Consider the following 20,106-nt stretch of genomic DNA (forward strand, 5'->3'; position numbering starts at 1 on the left):
AGGCCGAGGCGCGGGACTTGGTCTGGGCGTGACAACGAGCAAGGCTGCAGCGAAGCACCTTGCTCGCGGGCACGCTCCCCGCCGCTCCGTCCGCGCAATTTGTGCAGAAAGTGCACGAGCAGGACGATTGACGTTAGCAGCCCCCACGCCGTTGCCCGCAGCCGCAGCGGGGATCCGGCCTGGCTCCGCTCCCCTGCCGCCGCACCAGGCTTCGGCTCAAGATCCACCGGGGAAAAGCAGGCGGCTCGGAGCAGCAAACGGGGCCAAGGCTTGACAATGGCTCTGCACGCACGTGAACTGGTTTTCTCCTTGATTTGCTATTTCCTGCTGAAATACATTCTTTCTTAAATTCCAAACCAACAGCCCGTTACGCAGTACGTCTCCAGAGGCGGCCTCCAATTAGGATGCCTCCAATAGGCATCTCTCCAATTGCAGAAGCAGCCGCTGCTCGGCACGGCCAGCGGCAGGAGCCCCGGGCAGCGCTGGGCACCGTGGCCACGGCACTGGCACACTCGTTAACCAGCTTCGGAGCTCAAAGCGTGCCGCTTCCCTACCCTGGGCCCTGTGACTTTTTTTTTTTTTTTTAAGTAAATTGATAAAGTACATTATCTACAATGATTAATTTTGCATCAAAGAAACAACACTAGTACAAACGGTGGCCTAAGACAACCCCGCGGGATTTTCTACGTGTCCTAAATGCAACGCTCTTTAGGTTTTAAAACATCGTTCAGAGCTCTTGGCTTCTTCGTGAAATTTGTCTGCCATAAAGTCTGCAGCTCTATCTGCATGTAGGGAATAACCAGCCTCCCTGAGCTACAGAATAATTAATTCACCAGCTTTGAGGGGGGTTGGTTTAAACCTCAAAAATAGGGATTTGTTATTTCACTTAACTCCAATTCAGCAGGATTATGTCAGACTGCCTGATATTTATTCTGCTAGAGTAATCGTGATTGATGAGAATCATGAATGGAAGCAGGATAGTATAATTAATGTGGAGCAATGTGGGTCTATGGAAAAGAGAGCTTGCCCAATTAACAGAATAATGAGTTTCAGCTTGGTCGATAAAGGTAATCATTTGGATGCAGTATTCTTTGTCTTCCATAAACTATTTGACCTCACACTACATGACATTTTGATTAAGAAAAAAAAAAACCCCAGAATGATACAAAGCAAGTTGTCACACATCAAATGGATTAAAACTAGAAACTGATAGGTCCCGAAGCGGCTGTAAAGAGGGAATCACGGAGACGATGCATTTCCCGTGGCGCTCCACTGGGACCGGTCCTTGGCCTTCTGCAACCTGATATTTTGCCAGCAGCCTGAAGAAACTATAAAAACATCACTGGTAAAGTTAGCAAGAGACACAAACCGGGGAGCCGACCGCGAGCGCTCCTGAAGGCCGGCGTCCCAGGCTCGCCAGCACACACCTCCACGCGGCTGGAAACAAGGCACCTGCCCAGGAGCGAGGAAAGGGATGGGGACGCACGAGGACGGGGACATACGGCCGGAGCCCGGCGGCAGCCAGGAAGGGCTGGAGGAGCCGCGGGCGGTTCCAAGGACGGGGAAACGAGCGCCGCAGGCTCAAGGAGCTTGTTCAGTCTCATTCAGCGGGGACAAGCATCCTCCTGATGGCTATGAGACCCCGTGCTGAGAGTGGGGCTCTCCGTCCAGCAGAGCAAGAGAGCACGAGCATCCTGTGGCTAAGGCTGACACTAAACAGATTCAGACTAGAAATAGAGTGATTTTTTTTACAGTGAGGGCAATTAGCTATTGGGAGGTCTTATCAAAGGTTGTAACAGATTATCCATAACTCATTAATTAACTTTTATCATCAGGATCAGATGTTTTTCTAACAGACTGGCTCTGGTCCAAGCAGGACTTAATCTAGGGCAATCCTGCAGCCATAAACACAAGACTAAGACAGGTCACGGGGGTCCTTTCCGATCACGTAATCTCTTGCGGTAACGTCACACCCCTCCACCTGCCCTCTTTACCTGATAGTTGATATTTAAATGAATTTACATATCCTTACAGCTATAGGTCTTTGGATATTGCAGATGTAAAATAGCTTGTGACCTCAGTGACTAGTATAAACTCGTCACACTTGCATACGCTGGCGCTCAGGAAAATGCCGGTATGGGGGAGGTGGGAGGGCTGGGATCTGCGAAGGAAGCGCTAAAAAATAGAGGGTCAAACAGATGGGATTCGGGCTCCAGCAGCCCCGCGCAGAAGGAGCGAGACCTGAACCGCTGCGCCCGGGGCTGTGCAAGGTCCAGGCCAGCAGCACCCCACCGCCCGCCTCGTCATTTGAAGACGGATGGAAACGTTGGGCAATCAGGAGACTTCATCTTCTTCATGAACTTTTTGAACTCTTTGTTTTTCTTATCCCACTTGTAGATGGCCGTCAGCAGGTACTGCGTCTTCACCTGGCGGCCCATGATGAGGAAGTAGTGGCTGAGGTTGTCCAGCTGATGGCAAGGGCAGTCGGCCCCGTTCTTGAGGAACAGTACGAGCTTCTTGAGGTTTTTCTTCCTGATGGGCCCCAGCTTCAGGGCCTTTCTCTTCCTTGGAACAATCATTTTATCCCCATTCTCCTTCTTCACTTCCTTTATGGTCATCTTAAGAGCTGAAAAACAAGACAGAGAGAAGCGAAAAAACAAAGCGACTCCTGAGCAACCTTCATTTGCACGGAAGGCCTTCTTGCTGGTGGCCAGGCAGGACGCCCTAGAGCCAGGGGGACCCGGGCGCCCCGTCTCAGCCCCTCTCTGCCCAGCTGCAGTCACCCACCACCCTGCACCACTCCGCGCCTCTCCGCTCCTCTCTCCCAGCCCCTGGAATGACTTGGACTGTTGATCTGTCTGCATGGTGCGCCTGGCGAGAGCTGCTCCCAGGAATAACGAGACCCTCGACTAACCAGGCTGGTGGAGATGACCCGGCCCTCGGGATGCGATACAGAAGTCCTCCCCGACTGGAGCAGAGCCGTCCCCATCCCCATCCCCATCCCCATCCCCAGGGGCATAGGAGGGCAACGCATTAGCACCCCCCGTTCCCTTTCCTCCCCTCCACAAACCATGCTCAGCCCTTGCTGTTCAGCTGCCGCGGCGCACTCCTGCTAGCAAAACGTTCGCTGAATAAATAACCGATTTCCCTGCCCTAGGAGCACTGAGAAGTTCCCCAAAGAGCCACGGGAAAGGTCAACGCAGCTTCTCAAACGCTTGTTTTCAGTCACGCCTGCCACTCAGGTGTCTGCGAAACAAGTTTCCAAGCATGGCACATCTCTGCATTGAGCGATAAAGGTCCCTTGGAACGAGCCACGTCTAGAGGGGACCTGCTGCCTAGGCAGGACTGCACTGCTCCGACAGCGGTGCACGGAGTGGGCGGCAGAGCACGCACCTTCTCCAGGAGAGCGGCAGCTAATCCAATACCACTTCAACGGAAAATATTTTCCTCTTTGGGTTCAGCACTCTGAGTTAATCGCAACCCGAATAAAAAAAATAACGTTCCTGTGCCGTGACCATGAAGAGGAATTTAGTATACATGGGAAAAATGATGAAAATATGTTGTACATTAGAGTATCACTTCTGTGCCATTTGGCTCTGCCTTGTTTTGGGGGAAAAGCACATATGGCCAAAAATCACTAACATATTTCCATCATTTGGGAGTTTACTTCAGAGCTGCAGATAAATAGTGCTTGGATAGTGATTAATTGCTGTCCCTTTCTGTTTGATTCTCAAACGCGTGTGCAGCAGACAGCACTGCAAAGCCTCTGGATCCGGCAGGGAGGCGAGTCCCCCGCAACGCCGCTCCTCGCAGCCCTGCTCCGCTGGCGCTCGCTGCACTGAACACGCGCTGCTTTCTGGACGGCAGCGCTACGCGCCGTTCCAGACACAGATGGCAGCAGGACAGCGCGATGACAACCCTGCACAGGCAGCAGGGTCTGCGCATTGCCCTCCTGCTCCCAGCCACTGCACTGGCAACAGGAGTGAYGGTATTTATCTGCTCGCGTGCCAGAAATATCTGTTGCGCTTGCCAAGAGCCCTGTTGTGTTATACTGTTACTGTACAAGAAAGTAATCGAGGACTGGAAACCTAAGTGAAATTTTTATTCCATCTGTTTTCCAAATTCAGGATGTTTAAGGAGCTAAAGAGATAAAAGCTTTAAGGAACTAAAGACATTGAACCAGATCAATTTGCAATGGATCTGGAAAGCGGCGCAGCAGGTTTCATGCAGCTCTAAGCTCCATGACATAAACTGGGCAGCAGCGTCCCTCATTATGAACCTCAATTTCTTCATCAGTTCTGACTTTGAACCCTTGCACTAAGCACAGTGGTTTCCAGTGTAGGAGGAACAGTATAATACCAGTAACAAGAGACTTTCTCGAAATGGCTTGTTTGCAAATTGCTTTGCTATGATCACTGCAAGCTCCCTGGCAGCTAGCGGAGGCGTTGTGCTGCTCCAGCGTCACAGCACCTGGAAGGCAGCGGGTCTGGCAGCCCCGCGCCATGGGAGCTCACCGCCGGGGCAGCTCCGGGGGGCACAGGAGCAGCCCGGGCAAACCGTAAACCCAGACGCTGCTAAAAATCTGTCCAAGCCCCACTTGAGCAAAGCAGCATACGGAGCCAAGACCAGATAGTGCCGAGGAGAACTGCCGAGGTGGCTGACAGGGGAAGCAAACGATCCCGGTTAGGATTCTGCTGGTGCCGGCCCTAACGCCCTTCGGCCGCCAGCAGCACCGGGATGCTGCAGCGCTGCCCAGCTGCAGGACTGACAAGTTCCTGCTGCCTTGCCGTGGACTAGGTAGACACACACGAGCGAAAAAAGGACGTTACAATGACTGCTCAGTTTTTTGCCCTCCAAGAGCCACCAGATGCCCCGGTCCCTGGCTCAGGCCACGTCGCTGGGGCTCGGAGCGCTCCCGGGGGCCAGACTCGGGGCACCCCGGGCTGTTTCGCAAGCAGCCGGCCCAGGCACAGCTCTTGCATTTTCCACGTGTCAGAAACGCAGTGCCGAAGGGCAGTTTCATTCCAGGCTGTGCACCCAGCTCTGGGAGCACAGCACCGCAGCGGGAGACGGGCCCCCAGGGCTGCGGCGTTCCTAAAAATGAAGGATTTGGCAGGGGGAACCGCGCAGCCTCGCCTGGCTCGCACCCCCCAACCCCATAGACACCTCCGTGCCGGCAGCAGCGGGCAGGGAGAGGGGAAGGCTCGTGCGGGACGGACGCGACCTCGGCTTGGGGGCCGACAGCTCCCTCCCACAGAGCCCTTCCGGCCCCCGCGCCGCGCTCGGCATCTCCTGCTTTCCCGCTGCTGGGGAGCGCTGAGCCCCAGGACGGGGCAGCTGAGCCCGGGCGCCCCACGAGGGCTGCGACGGCAGCAGAGCATTTCTGCACCGTCGGCCGCCGGGACCCCTGCCAGGCGAGGCGCTCCAGCCAGGGTCGCCGCAGCACCGGATCCATGCGGAGCAGCATGCGGAGCAGCACAAGGAGCCGGGCGCAGGGGCCCCCCAGCACAGCCCAAGTGCCGGGCCCGACCCTCCCAGCCCCGCTGCCGCCGCAAGCTCACGGCGCAAGGACCAAACACAGCGCCACCGCCCTGAAACACCACTGAGACGTCCGCAAAGGGGCTGCGCACACCGGATGGCTGCTGGGACCAGTCCCCCCAGCATCCTTGATCCAGACAGCACCGCAGCACGAGCCAGCCCTTCCTTTTCCCAAGGTGCCGTCCTCTAGGACTGATGACCGGAGCTGGCTGCGAACATCAGAGCCGGCCTCCGACGCGCACAAGCCAACAAGGCCGGAGCTCAGCCCAAGACCGTGCCTAGCAGCGGCACGGCCGTAGTGCAGACCACGGCACGGCTGCCCTGGTGCCTGCAAGACAGGCCAGCATCAGCGGCCCCATCTCCTCCACGGTCCTCCTCTGCCTTGCACTTTCCCCTTTAGGTTTCCTTTCGCTCCCGGGTGCCCAGGGAGGACATGCAGAGGGAAAGCCATCGGCTCCAGATGCACAGCCACCACATCATGAGCCTCAGTTCCCACTGGGTCAGACCCTGCTCTTTAAGACAGTGTGCGCTCCCGTCAGACCAGAGCCAGGAATCTGGCCCCGACTACAAATAGCTCATATCAGATCAGAGCATAGCTCTGCTCTCTAATGCAGAGAGACCAGTGAGCAGTGAAGACATAAAAATGTCTTTTTTATTTCTGCTAACATGAAACAGGATATATGAAAGTGTTCGTTCACTCAGACCGAAATTAGTTTGGGCAGCAACAGCTCCAGGAAGAGCAAAGGCCTCACAAAGTTGGTTGGGGTCCAATCTGGCAAAACGCATTTTGCCTTTCATCCCTTGCTACCATTCTTATTGGTATCTCGACCGTTCCAGCCTCCTAGTACCATCCCCAGCACGGGGAAAAGGAAACCCAGACTCCTGGGCAAGCTGGGAGCATTGCAACCCTGAAGCCAAGTGCCTGCCTACCCACCCATCAGCACCCTTTGCTCCGTTGCCTTCCCCATGTATTTCCAAGGACTGTGCCATACTACATGTCCTTCCCGTTGCCTCGGGCTGGCAAGTGCAGGGCACTCGCATGCAACCAAGCCACGACACCAGGGTGCACCCACCACCAAGCAACCCGATAACTCAGCATGGCTTCATCGCTGCAGCACCAGGAGCCTCTCCAGGCTCAAGGAAAGCATCACCTCCTTCCTCAATACACACCTTTTTCTACTTACCCACCACAGGCCAAGAGTCCAGCAAACCCCTAGCTGCCTCTCCCCACCGCAGCTTTCTCCATGCCACAGGGCTCCCCCAGTTCGGCCGCCTGCTCTTTTCCCAGAGGCACTTCTTCCACTTTACAGACTACTTCTGCCCCAGCATCGAGAGCATCACACTTGTGTCGCTGCCAGGGGAGGAGATGCGTCAGACACTGGAGTCTGTTTATTCGTCTTCCCCAGCAAGTCCAACAGCTGTCAATCTGCCCAGGGAGCACGCTGGGTGAAGCTGCACATGCACACGAGCCGTCCCAGCAGCCCGCATTGCTCCCAGGTGGAAATCGCCCATTGCACCCCTCCGTTTCCTTTCCTATTGCTTCTGCCCCAACCTTGAGCCCCAGGGCCTGCTCCTTGCCCTGCAGCGCGGGGAGCAGAGGGCACAGGACTGACAGCCCTGCACTTGTCCTCAAACTCGGCTCCGCAGCTCCTCTGTGGCCTCTGAGAATGACAAGGGAGAGAGGGACGAAGCCTCCCGCAGCAGCGCGCATCCCTCCGTCTCACCTGCAGCTGGATGCCCAGCGCAGGCCGAGGAGCCATGGGGCTGCAGCAGCAGCAGGGCACATATGGGCTCTGCGGGGTGCACCCAGGCACCATCCCAGAAGTTGCACAGGCAACTTCCACCCATCCAGCACAGCCCAGCTGAGTGAGCTCTGAGTTGTGCAGCTGCACCAAGACCACTGTGCCCCCACAGGCACCTCCAACCCCTCATTTCCAGCATGCAGCAGCTGGGGATCGAGACCCTGCTTCTGCCACCTTCCTGCATGCATGGACAGAGGCCCCACTCCAGCACCCTGAGGGGCAGGGAAGGGAACGCGAGAGAACGGAAAAGCTCTGCTGTTCCTTCAGCCTCATTGCTCCTCCCTTTAGAAATCACCCGGAGAAGGAAACCTGCCAGAAGACACATTAGGGCTGTAACAGGAGAAGGCTGTAGGCAAGAAACTGTCAGTCAAGGGAAAAAATAAACAGCATGTATTGATTGTACCGCAGTCTCCAGCGCAGTGAGAGCCTGTTCAGCAGGATCCACTCAGACCCTGGAGAAAGGGCAGAAACAATAAATAAAATCACCGAGAGAGAGAGAGGAATGAACTCCAGGAGACTGCAGGGCCAGCCCAGCCTGCACAAAGAGTAAGAAATAAAACCTGGATGCAGCCCAGGGAGGCCAGGCAGGATGCTGTGGGGGCACAGAAGGGCGATCTCACACTTCATCATGCATCCATCACCATTCCCAGCACATCGGAGCTGCACCAAGACCTGAACTGCAATTAACCCAAGCGTACCCAGCCCAGCCACTTCTGGAGCCCACCTGTGCCACCGCTCGCTACCACCATCTGCTCTGCAGGTCCCAGCCCTGCTCCAAACTGCAGCGACACTTCTGCCACCTGGTCCAAGCCCTCAGCACCCGGCAGGCGGACCTGGAACAGGGACTGGTCAAAGCAGCACCCGTTCATAGCCAGAGGTGTGACAGGATCTCTCTGCACACCACAGGGACAGGGACTGCTGCTACAGCAAGGAACTGAGCAGCAAACCAGGTGCAACACTGGGAAGCCGCATGCAGAGATCCTGGGGTCAAACACTTGCTCGGCTTCAGCCCCTGGGTCACCATCGCAGTGATATTACTCCTGGGCTGCTGCCAAGGAAGACTTCCCTGATCTGTTGCGAGCAGCCCCTGGATGAGCTTCGCATGCTCAGAGGACGCTCAGCAGCTCAGCTCTGCCCCTCGCCAGCAGAGCACCTCTGCTCCAGGCACCTTGCTGAGCTCTCGCGGGTCCCAGTCTGAGCTCGGCAAGGTGTCTGGACTGGCAGGGAGCTGGAGGGTAGACAGCAAACCCCGCTGATGAGCACCCACGCTGTATGTCAGCAGGCCCAGCTCACCTGGCACAGACGACGATGCTCTGTGCAACCCCACAGGATTAAGCTCTTGGTAGAGACACACACTGTGGTTCCTCACTGCGGTTCCTGTACGTCTGGGAAGCCACTCAGGATTCCCAGCTCTTGGCTGGTGCCCACCAACCCAAGTATGTGGTGACTTAGAAGGCTCCTAGGTGGCAGCTGTGGCCAAATCTGGCTTTCTCCCCCCTTGGCCCTGCTGACTCAGAGAGCTTGGGCTGCTAGAGAGAACATCTGCTTCCAGACCCCAGGAGTCTTTCCAGGTCCTCTTTCTCCCCGTCTTTGCTCCTCTGCTCCCCAGTGACAGCCCAAGCAGCCACCCACCGTCCTGCCCTCAGTCCAGTGGGGAGCAGGGACATGCACCAGGGACTGCGCTTGGAAGCCGAGTTTTGCCAAAACACCAAGCCACTCTTGCATTATCTTTCATTTTCACCAATATCCGCAACCACAGGCAGTGGGGAAGGCTGCACTGACACGTCCCTGCTGGAAGTGCCTGAAAACCTGTTGCGTCACCAGCGAGCAAAGAACAGCCCTGCTCTCGGCAACCTGGAGGATGCACGCCGAGCTCGCACAGGGACACACTCTTCTTTGCCAGGGCAGCTGCTCACTCCGGTCCGTTTGTTTTTAAGCAACACCACAGTGCTCTCAAAGCACCAATACCATGAAATGCCTTGGCACACTCGGGAAAGCCTGGAATGGGCTCTGATCTCCTCGGCAGGGGCTCTGACCTTGCTAATCGCACAAATTCAGCTCGGCCTGGCTATTCCTGCTCTGAAAGGAGCTGCCCAGCTGCRTGGGCCCAGCAGGGAGTGGAGTTCCCCCAAACCACATTCGCCATGGTTCAAACAAATGCAAATCCAGAGTCCTGCTCACCCACGAGGCTGGCAGATCCCAGCACCCCTCCAAGCACCAGCATGTTGTCCAAGCCCCCTCTCCTGATCCAGGAGAGACAGACCCCTTTTCCTTACAGTCTTCCTGTGTTCACAGCTGGATCCAGCTCTCTTCTTTCGCTGCCCTGGAGACAGACACTGCTCCTGGGCTGGTGCACAGCTGCTGCCTCCCACCCCGGCACAGCCCCACATCAGCAGTGGGCAAAGCACTTCTCACCTCGTCTGCAAAGAGCCATTGGGACGCAAGTGAAACTCACGGTAATGCTATTGCGGGAATCGGTGCAGGAACAGCGGGTGAGCAGGACCCACCAACAGCTGCCCCTCGCAGCACGCGTTAGTTTAAACATTTATTGTACGTGTCTGGCTTTGATGAGGATCTGTAACCTGTCAGTTGCCAGTGTTTACCTTGGTGGATGTGCATGAGAAACCTCAGTCTGAAGGTCTGGGAGTTTATTTTAATGCCAGATAAACAGCTCTCCTTGAGAAATCACCCTTATGACAGTAACCCCCAAAGACTAAACAAAGATCCAAGGGCCATGCACACTGCTTTGGGAAAGCTTCTTGGAGTCAATTCCTCCTCAGCTGGCTGCTCTCCGGGGCAGGGACATCCCCAGGACTACCCTGCGCTCTTCTCCCTTTTAGGGCACCGGCAAGATCTCCCATTCCCGCATGTCCTCTGTGCCAGGTTCGCCAGCGGTGCCAGGGACACACCAGGGACAAAGACGGCTGCTACTGGCTTCGTTTCAGCCGCTCACCAGCTCCCTTATGCCGAGGCAGAGGGGAGCCGGGCGCCAGCTCCTGCCACCCTGCCACGCGGCCGGCGCTGGATGCAGGACACAACCTGCCAGGGCCACCGAGTTACCAGGGCCTCACTGCACCGCTTGCTTGGCTCCAGCCTCCCAGGTGCCTGTAAACCGGGCACATCTGGAGGCAGCATTAACCGTACCCGGGACTTCTGCTGGGTGGAGAGGAGAAATACACTGACAGTAGGAAGAAAATACCAAATGCAGCTGCATGAAACCTACACCACTGTAAACCCATGCAAATGAGCTTTTCCACTGCTCTTTATTCTGGTGACAAGGGAGGAACAGGGGAACAAAAGGATATCCAAAACACAACCAGCTTTCCATTGTGAAGAAAGAATGATGGTTCACATGCAGCAGACACCAGCTGTGTCCTGCTCAGCTGCATCTAGACTTTTCTACAGCAGGGAGGTCATCTTGTTGTGAGACGAAAACCTCTTTCTGAGGCAAAAAGAGAAAGCAGCAGTGGGAAGACAGAGGAATGGGAGGAATCTCAGCATCAGCAAGAGCTCTGACGTGTTTAAAAATAAAGTTACATGTTGGATTCTTGCTGATCCAGAGAACAAAGAACAATCCCAAGTTACTTACAATGGTTGGAAAAACCCTCAGACTCTGCTCTGGCAGAGCAAATGCACAATTCTATATAAAGCAGGGGGAACGCACTAACGAGGGGGGCCGATAAGTGCGTTGATGCAGGTACAACGCCTGACACCAGGCCTGAAGCGATGCCTGCCAGACCCAAGCGCCCGCACACCTGGCTCAGAGCCGGCAGGTCCGTTCGCAAAGCTGGCTGGAGGCAGAAGGGAGAAGGGAGGTTTCCATGAAAACCTTCACCGCACTTTGGTTAAGCAGGGGGACACACAGAGGTTGAGGTCTCCTGCGTTTCTAACTCTGCCGTTCAGCAGTGCACAGTAACCCTACATCTGCCTGCTCGCTGCAGCCCTGCCCCGGGAACCGCCTGCCAGGAAACATTTCCATCCTCTGGACTCTGTCACCACAAAATTTCTCAATAGTCAACCTACCCTGCGGGCAAGTCCATGTCTCAAGCCTCTGTGCCGAGGCTGTGAATACTTCTGGTTTGGCTTCTCCTCCTCGTTGTGTAACCGTCCTGGTGCATGGGGAGGATATTTAGCAGCAGGGGCTGATGACAAGCACGCGGTTAAACTTCCATTTCCCTTCCCAGCATTTGCCCACCAGCAGGACACCGCCACAGCTCATTCAAGTGTCTGGGGACACGACAGGTATTACCGGACCCGCGTCTGCAACGGGGAGCTGCTGCTCCCACCTACCACTGCTCCAAGAGCAGGTTTTGGAGCCCAAAGCCCCTGCGCTGCATCGCCGCCACCCGGGCATGTGTCCCTGCCTGCCCTGCCCAGGCGAGGTGCACGGTTGCAAACACTGCTTGCTCCATGTACCATGAACTTTCTAATCTGCCTTTTATTCCTCTCTCAGCTAGGGCAAGCGACAGCCCCCCGCGGAGCCCCAGATGGGGTCGGCGTAGGGGCCGGCTGCCCGGCAGAGCTTGGGGCGCTGCCCCRCACTGCCTTGGAGTGGACAACCCCACGGACGGTGAGCTGAGCATCCCCGCTCCTCGGCCAGACCAAATTCGTGCCTCTGCTACCCGATCCGGCTGGAAGTAGGCGCATTCCTGAGAAACCATTATATGGGTGTTCCTGTTGATGCTTTTCCCTGTTGGAAAAAGTCTGCACTGAACTTGGGACATTTGGCATACCAAACCCGCAGGAGAGTGGGGAATTCATTTCCAGCAGAGAGGGCAACACACCAGCACGCGGAGCAGGTTCGGGTTTGCATAGCATGCTCTGGCACAGGGCGCATTCAAGTGCTAATCCCTGAGGAATGCACACCTTGTTCAATATGCTTTTAATAACCTTCCAGGAAAGTTACATACACCAGCAAGGATGTCAAAACCAGTTAATTCTGGGTTTGATCTGAGAAAGCTAATATTTTTCTCTGTGATATTTTTTTTATGAAGTTCTGTTTACCTATGATTGTCTGACTCACTTACTTAGCCATAATGCATTTAGGACACAGCTTTCAAGTAGCTCTGCAATTTTTCTCCCCCTCATTGCTCAGCCCTAGCGAGACAAGGACTGGCTTCGGGTTTTGTTTTGTTAAATACACCTGGATTTGACAAGAAGAGCGTAATGTTGCTAGAAAGAAACCCAGTGGTGCAGGCAGTCTGGGGGAAAGGAAGAAGCTGGTTTGCTCACTTCTCGTTGAGAGTGCAGCGAGCGTCCAACCCGCACATCGCTCCTGCCAGCGCACAAACCTGTGAACACTGGCGTTCAGTTATGAACTCCCAGCGCCTGATAAAGAGCGGACATCTCCGCTTCTGCCCCGTGCCCGGGCTCAACCTACCACCACCTTCCCAGCCGCTCAGGTGAAGGTTTCTGGTTTTCTGTTCCCTGCCGGGGCCAAAGGCGGCAGCAGCATTTTGCAGCCCGCGGTGTTTCCTTTCGGCTGGGGACCCCACACCTGGGGGCCTCGTCCTGCGAGAGGCGTTTCGCCTGGATGGGGCAGGACAGATGTGCAGAAACGCTGTCCAATATCCGACGGCACCCGGGGTTCCCTCCGCTGAGGGTCGCCGAGGCCAGGCACTCGGGAAGCTGGCCGGGACCCCACAGGCTTCGATGCCAGATGGTCCCTGTCCCCGTCCCCATCCCCATCCCCGTGCCCACGCCGCGGCACACACCTCCGCGGGGCAACACTGACATCTAGAGGCACGCTGGCCGCCGGGAAGGACCGCGGGCCACGCGCCGAGCCCACACGGCCTCCCGCGCCCCACAATCCCCAGCCCCTTGCACAGCAGCTCCCGCGTGCTCCACCAGCTCCGGAGCGGGCATCCAGCCTGCCTGGAAAGCACGGGGAAAGGCAGCCGGCCAGGAGCGCGCCTACCCGGCGTCAAGCGCCACCTCCTCCACGTGCACCCGGAGCCCCGCGCGGGGAGGAGCCGCGGGAACGCTTCCCTTACCAAACTCGCTGGCGCACAGGTGCTCCACGATGGCCTCCGACTTCATCTCGTTGTCGCACGGGGGACACACGGTCGTTCCTGGCAAGGGAGAGGAGAGAAGAGGCGATGGGGAGCAGGCTCCGAGGCAGCAGACGCGGAGCCTGGCTGCCAGCCAGGGCGGCCCCGCTGCCCTGGGCACCACGGGCGCACGGGGGCAGCCAGGACGGGTTCCCGGGGCTTCCCACCGGCGGCGGCAGCCTCGGGCATGGGAACCCCTGCAGATGCCTCCACAAAGCGGGGAGCTGCGGTGCAAACCAAGGGGCTGCTGCCACCTCGCCAACAGCACGTGCAGCCTGCAAGCGCTGCCAGCACCGAGGAGGCCAGGCGTGGGCACCGGCGCGGGCACTGGCAGGCAGCTGCCCAGGCTGATGGGCAGCACTGCCAAGGAGCGGGGTTTTTGGGGCGAAGCCACTCCAGGGGCCCAGTCCACGGCCGGCGATGCCCCTGCACCACGTGTCGTGCCAGCCGGCGCAGCGCCAAGCCCCAGGGCACAGCTCTCCGGGGCCGGCCGGGGGCCGCCCGCTGTGGCAGGGACTCGGGAGCAGTGCGGCCGGCTGCAGGCTGCCCCCCGGCGCTGCCCCCCGCCTCCGCGTGGCCACGTGAGGCCTCGCTGCTCCTGCGCAGGGGACAGTGGCTCCGCTCCCCAGCTGCCCACGCTGGTGGGCGCCCTCCCCGAGGGGACACCAGCCCGGGACATTGCACTGGGATCCATCTCGGCAGGAAAGTTCATTTCATCCAGAGAATAAGAAACCGTTTCCAGGTTCCTGTCTCCAGCCAGAGCAAAGACCACCCAGCAGCACAGACGTAGATTTGTGCTACTGACGGATAAATTTATTGAGCTGGAAGACGCTGCTTCTGTTCCCGGTCCAGCAGGACGGAGGGCTCTTTCCCACACAAGAGAGTTATTCTCGAGGACTGCGCTGCGGCGCAACATCTGCTGATTCCCGCGTGCAGGAGGAGCGCTTCCCCCCGGCCGCGCAGCGAGGCTGCGTGCCTGCCGCGGTGCTAGACAGGAGACGGGGAGCGGCGCCCCTGGCACAGCCAGGCCCCCGGCACCACCGGCAAGCAGGGCGCTGCCACGACCTTCCCGGACGCACTCAGGTCTCTTCAGTCGCAGATGCCCCACGGGGCTTCAGCCGAGACACTGTTTTTTTGCTGCGGCTCGTTTCTCCCCTGCTGCCTGTCCTGTGCCAAATGCTAATTCTCAGGGTCATGCACCATGTCTTTATTAATCACACAGGCGGGACAACTGGCCGTCCAGCTGCCCCGACATACGAACAACTAACAAGGTACAAGGTGTTCTTTGCAGCACCCGAAAGCCAATGATCCCACGCTGGGGCGTCTCTGTACCCAGGAGACAATGCAGTACAGCTGGAGAACAGCCTCTTCCAAAACCCTAACGTGCAAGAGCCACGTCTCCTATCTTAACTTACAGCAACGCAGACAGAAGCAAAAGCCAGCCTTTGGGGATGTGGCGACGTCCCCAGGACTTTGTTTTCAAATGAGCAGTCAAGGAAGATCTCCATCCAGGCTGCACATTTAATGAACTCCTGGTGCGGAAGCAGGGATGCTGGCGGAGGGTGACGGCCCAGCGGCGTCTCAGCTGCAGCGCCCAGAGGCTGGCTGCTGTGCCGAGACCACCGCGAGCCCACAGCCCCCGGCTGGGATGGGGACACCAGTGACGCATCGGTCAACTGCGGCAGCTACCACCGCACGAAATGCCCTGGCGCGCCTCACAGCCCGCCTTCGCACCAGAGACTTCTCAAGCCTCCGTGGGCCAGATAAACCACGCAAAAGCCACCACAGCATCCCCCCAATGAGGTCTCCCTGCACCCACAGCCGGAGGGAAGAAGGACTCGTCTGTTCCTTGGTGAACAGGCAACGCCGTGGCAGCACGGACAACCGTGGCCCCAGGGCCCCCAGCTCCGGCAGAGCCAGCAGCAGCGCTGGACCTGACGCAGTGGGAAGTGGCTGGTGCCAATCCAGCACCGCCAGCAGCCACCGCCGCAGGTTCACGGGGCGCCGCATCTGCCCCATTCCCACCAGCAAGGCAGCACATCCAACAGCTGCGCCGCTGGCGCATCTTGCCGACACTCCTCTCGCCACGGAAAACATCTCCCCGGGCTTTGCAGAGCAGCCCGGGCAGGGCGAGCGCTGCCAGTCACCCGGCGCGGCAGGAACAGCCCTGCGGGGTGCCTGGCCCCACGGCCGCGCCAAGCCCTCTCCCGAGTGCAGGACCGAGGGCACCAGCCGCAGGGAGTCGCGGCCGAGCGCCGGCACCCAAGCGGAGTTGCCCGCCCCCACCAGGCAGCGGCACCGTGGGGCCCCAGGTGCCACCAGCTCCAGGGTTGCGCCGCGGGGCAACTTCGCCTCAAGCAGCAAGGAAGCTTGGGGTATCCTGCAAGCAGCCGGGGGTAAAGACTGGACACTGTCTCTTACCCTGCAGCAGTTGCAATGGGGCCCATCCTCTGCACTCAGCAGCTTTACGCCAAGCACAACCCCAGCCCGTTTCCAGCTTGCTTTTCCCCTGCTGACCATTTTCTAACACACGGCTTTAGAGCCGGCTTATTCCAGGGGCAGGAAAAGGAATGTGTAATGCTATATTAATCTGCAACTCCCCTGATGCATCCTGTGGGCCTGCAGGCTTTACCGCCTCATGCTTAAGGAGAAAGGAATTCGGCAGGTCAGCTCTTTGAGAGGCAGAAACAAATTCCAATTTTAAGGTGTTAATGGGGAAAAATACTGAAAGGGCTCGTTCTTATTAATGCCCAGAGAAAAGGGGGGACACTGCTGGGTTCTGACCCTCTTTAAATCAACAGGAAACACAACCCAGTGCCTGAAATCTAAGGGGGCTCCAGGAGTTTGCGCCAACAGCAAACCGTGCAAACAGGCACAACCCATGCACAAGCTCTCTGCAGAGCCCCGAGCAGAGAGGGCCCCCGCACCGAAACCTGGGGCTGTACCGCAACGCACACCCCTGCTCGCTCTCCAGGATGCATCGCTTCTCCGCACGATGTGCGTGACTCGCAGATCGGTCACGGTGCCAGGAGCTGGCACACAGACTGCGCTGCCTCTCACGAGCTCTGGCCCCGTTTTACTGTCCCAGAGGCCACGTCCAGACCTTTTGCAGAGCATCAGCGTGGGAGCAGCAGTGCAGGAGAACTCGCAGCGTTGTTTTAGATTATAGCCATGGCTGCAATTAACTTCCAGGCTTGCTCTGCTCACTCTCAGCTGTTCGGGGCACAAGAGTCACAGCACACAGCATATTTGGTAAAGGGAATCCGTTTCCCTATCCACAGATTATCCGCGGTGACTGCATGTCAGATCCCTCTGCTGCAAGCCAGTGTAATGTCACAAAAGCCAGCACACCTGAGGGCAGCAGGTCTGGCCTAGACGATTACCAGAGGGCCTAGCCTTCTCCCTCGGAAGAAGCGTTTTCTAGCAAGATTGCTGGTCCCCTCTCGGACCAGTGCTCCAGGCAAGGGGATGAGCACAGGGGGCTCAGCCTGACCCACCTCTGGGGCTCCCCGTGCTCAGCTATATCACGTGCAATAGTTTCTCCTACAACTGGGCTGCCTGAAATACTTACAAGAGCTAGGGGGATGTAAAGATGGATGCATAAACTTCTCTGCTGAACATTCAAGAGCATTCACATTTGTACAAGAATTTTAAAGACTTACTTTCTGTAAACATCTTTGCAAACAAATTGCTCATTTAAAAGTGCATGGGACATAAGATTTGTGAACCCTATTTAGCAGATGTTGCATTTATCTGAGCGGCTGCGATATTTTCATGCACTACTTGCCCAGCTCCGATTACTAATTTGTGCTTCAAGTGAACTGTAAATGCACCCTGAAGCTTGTGCAGAGTAAGTCCTCTCTGCATCCCAAACATGAGGGGGAAGAGACCCACAGATGTTTGAAGCCTGAGCTGACGTGATTTTTTGTACTGAAGTCATTTTAGCACTGCCTGTGAATGACACAGTGCCCAAATACTGCGTGGATGAGACGTCAGCAGCACTAGGAGACAGCAATATTGTCCCACCCCAATGTTGCTGTCAGGATGGTCCAAAACCTCAGCGGGAAGTTAGTTGTTCAGCTACACTGAGAAAACAAAGCAGATGCTGCTCACTTCAAGGACTGTTCCTGACTCTTGGGCAATTCATGCCTCTAAAACAAATGACCAGCAAGCAGCCCAGAGTGCAATGAACCTGGAAAGGGGCAGCTCGGGAAGCAAGCAGCTCAGTCCCAGACTGTCCCAGGAGCACTCTTGGTGGGAAGCCCCAGGGGGAATAAAAGCAACCGTTGTACACGCATGCACAATGCAATGGCAGTCTTGACCAAGGGACTAAGTTCACAGAGGACAGTGATTTTAGAGCCTGCCTTGAAAACAAAGAGCTTCCTCCAGCAATTGCATGGGTAAGCATGAGCCGCTGTTAGAAAGCCCGTGTGCCTGCGCTGCCGTTTGCTCCATGCGGGAAGAGGCTGCACCCCGGGAGCAAGAGCACCCCAGCCCTCACCCCTTGACACGGGAGCGCACGTCACACCAYGCATCTGCCCCAGAACCCACTGCCGAGACAGGATGGGGAGCAGAGGCTGCCTGCACATCCCCAGTGAGCGTCAGGAGTCACGTGTGCTCCCTGCCCAAGACACACCACTGCTCCCGAGCCGACTGCCTCTGCGCCGCCAGCGCTGGGTCCCTCTCGCCCGCCCCATCCCGTCCCGTCCCGCCAGCCCCTGCCGCTGCCCAGCACCACCTCCTGCAGGCACCCCCAGGCACGCCGCCCCTCAGCACTCGCTCCTATGCAAAAACAGGGAAACTAAAGGATAACTGGAGAACTCCACGAAGTACGAACACCGCTGGGAAAAGCGGGGTAATACTGTGTAACCCCTCGAGAGGAGGGACTCGGGCCAGTGGGGTGAGGGTTCTCGGCAGAGCTGAGCATAGTCTTTGTTTGCTAAAGGTAACTGCGCTCGAGCAGCCTTTGTAATGGCAAGCTGCTCTTCAGACAAGCTCCGGACACACGGCACGTAAGTCACTGGAGTTGTTCAGCCTCAAACACGGCACCACCAGCCCCGAGCTCCTTGCAAGCGCCTGCGCTTCTCCCGTCACTAACACGGAGCCCCTGTCCCTTTCAAAGGAAGCTCTGGACACAAGGCGGGTGGGCTGAGGGGTAAAAAAAATAAAAAAATAAAAATAAAAATAAATCACATTCTCTTTTATAATTCCCTGCCACCTCTCTCTACAGATATTTTTCTTGCCAGCTTTTCAAAATGCTTTAAGGTAGGATGGGTGAGCTTGGGCACTAGGGCATTTATTTTTTTTAAAAGCTTTAAGCAACAAGCAACACTCGTCGTACCTCACTGCAAACAAGCCAGTCTAATTCCAGACAGACTTGTTGAATATAATCGAAAAAGCCAAGAATCACTTCCACTTGCTCCATTGGTTTCTTAATAAGTCTCTTGTCCCTGTAAGCCTGCAGCACCCTCTCTGGGATGCAGCCCTGCAACACGCTTTCTAGCACGCTGCCCCTACCTGAGGGGGTAGCACTGGTTTTCTGCTCTGCGCGCAGCCTCCCCGCCGAGGCTGCGTCCTTAGAGCGGCTGCCCAGAGCTGCTCGGAAAGCGGGGCACCACCATCAGCGTTATCTGCACCATTTATTCAGGCCAGGCAACACTTCCCGTGCATGGGAACGCATGCCCTAGTGCTACAAAGCAGAGAGCTGCAGTGCTGCGCGTTCACCTCCCTCCACGCGCCGGGAGGCTGGTCGTGGCATCCGAGCCCGTCCCGGGTTCCTACCCACAGAGGCACAGTGGTCATACACTCAGGTGGCTTCCCACCCCGGACCCTAGCCACGCGCTAAGGGCACTGTGCAGGCAGCATACCCTTCCAGGGACAAGGCGCACACAGCAGCTGCCGCGCAGGGTGCTAGCGGAGCACGTGTTCGAGGCTGCCAGTCCTGCCGGCAGCTGGAGGAGGGACTGCTCCCGAGAAGCAGCGACCAGGTGAGCTGTGCCCTGCCGCAAGACCCTTTCTGTCCAGCACAGCCTCTCCTGTGCGGGTCGCTGCCCTGCCACCCAGGAAAAGAGGTCAGGAGAGGGGCCGTGTCTCCAGGTGCGCATCTTACCTTTGGGCCTGGAGACCTCGGTGGCATTGGGAGCCGTCATTGCAATGCAGACATCATCCTGGGGAAACTGGTCGCACTTGAGCATCTCTGGCCAGAAAAAGCCAAAGAACTGCATGACAGGCTCACAGGAGTCACGCACGGCCTCGCAGAGCCAGCGGCACGGGTAGACCGGTCGGTCCAGGCACACGGGGGCAAAGAGGGAGCAGAGGAAGACCTGGGTGCCCATGTGGCAGTTCTTGTTGAGCAGCGGCACCCAGCTGCTCGCCTGGTGCTTCACCTCGGCCATGGTCTCGTGGTCCAGCAGGTTGGGCAGCACCATCTTGTCATAGCCCACGCTGTGGCAGAGGCGCAGGTCAGCAGGGATGGCCACGCACTGGTGCGGCTTGGTGTAAAACCGTCCGCCGGGGTAGGGGCCCAGGTCGGACTGGTAGCTCACGTAGTCGTACTCACTGGCCTCGCTGCACGCCAGCAGCCCGGCGGCCAGGGACACCAGCGCCCGCAGCACCAGCGCGCAGCTGCCCCGCGCCCGGCCCATCGCTGCGCCCGCCCGGGGCTCTGCCCGCCCCGACGGCGGCCCCGACAGCGCGGCTGCCGCGCGCTCCTGCCC

The 20,106-nt window shown here is 57.5% G+C and overlaps 1 protein-coding gene across 1 annotated transcript; it reads right to left on the reverse strand.

Annotated features, from left to right (window-relative positions):
• Positions 1–2,303: 2,303 nt before the first annotated feature.
• SFRP1 (secreted frizzled related protein 1) lies at positions 2,304–20,043 on the reverse strand. The gene is made up of 3 exons (XM_026082911.1): positions 19,500–20,043; positions 13,334–13,411; positions 2,304–2,626 (listed from the first exon to the last, which is right to left on the reverse strand). Exons 1-3 carry the CDS (start codon positions 20,032–20,034, stop codon positions 2,304–2,306), a joined length of 936 nt encoding a protein of 311 aa, XP_025938696.1. The 5' UTR covers positions 20,035–20,043.
• Positions 20,044–20,106: the final 63 nt, after the last annotated feature.

The sequence above is a fragment of the Apteryx rowi genome, unplaced genomic scaffold, assembly GCF_003343035.1.
Source record: "Apteryx rowi isolate R43461 unplaced genomic scaffold, aptRow1 scaffold_597, whole genome shotgun sequence".
Taxonomy (NCBI): Eukaryota; Metazoa; Chordata; class Aves; order Apterygiformes; family Apterygidae; genus Apteryx; species Apteryx rowi.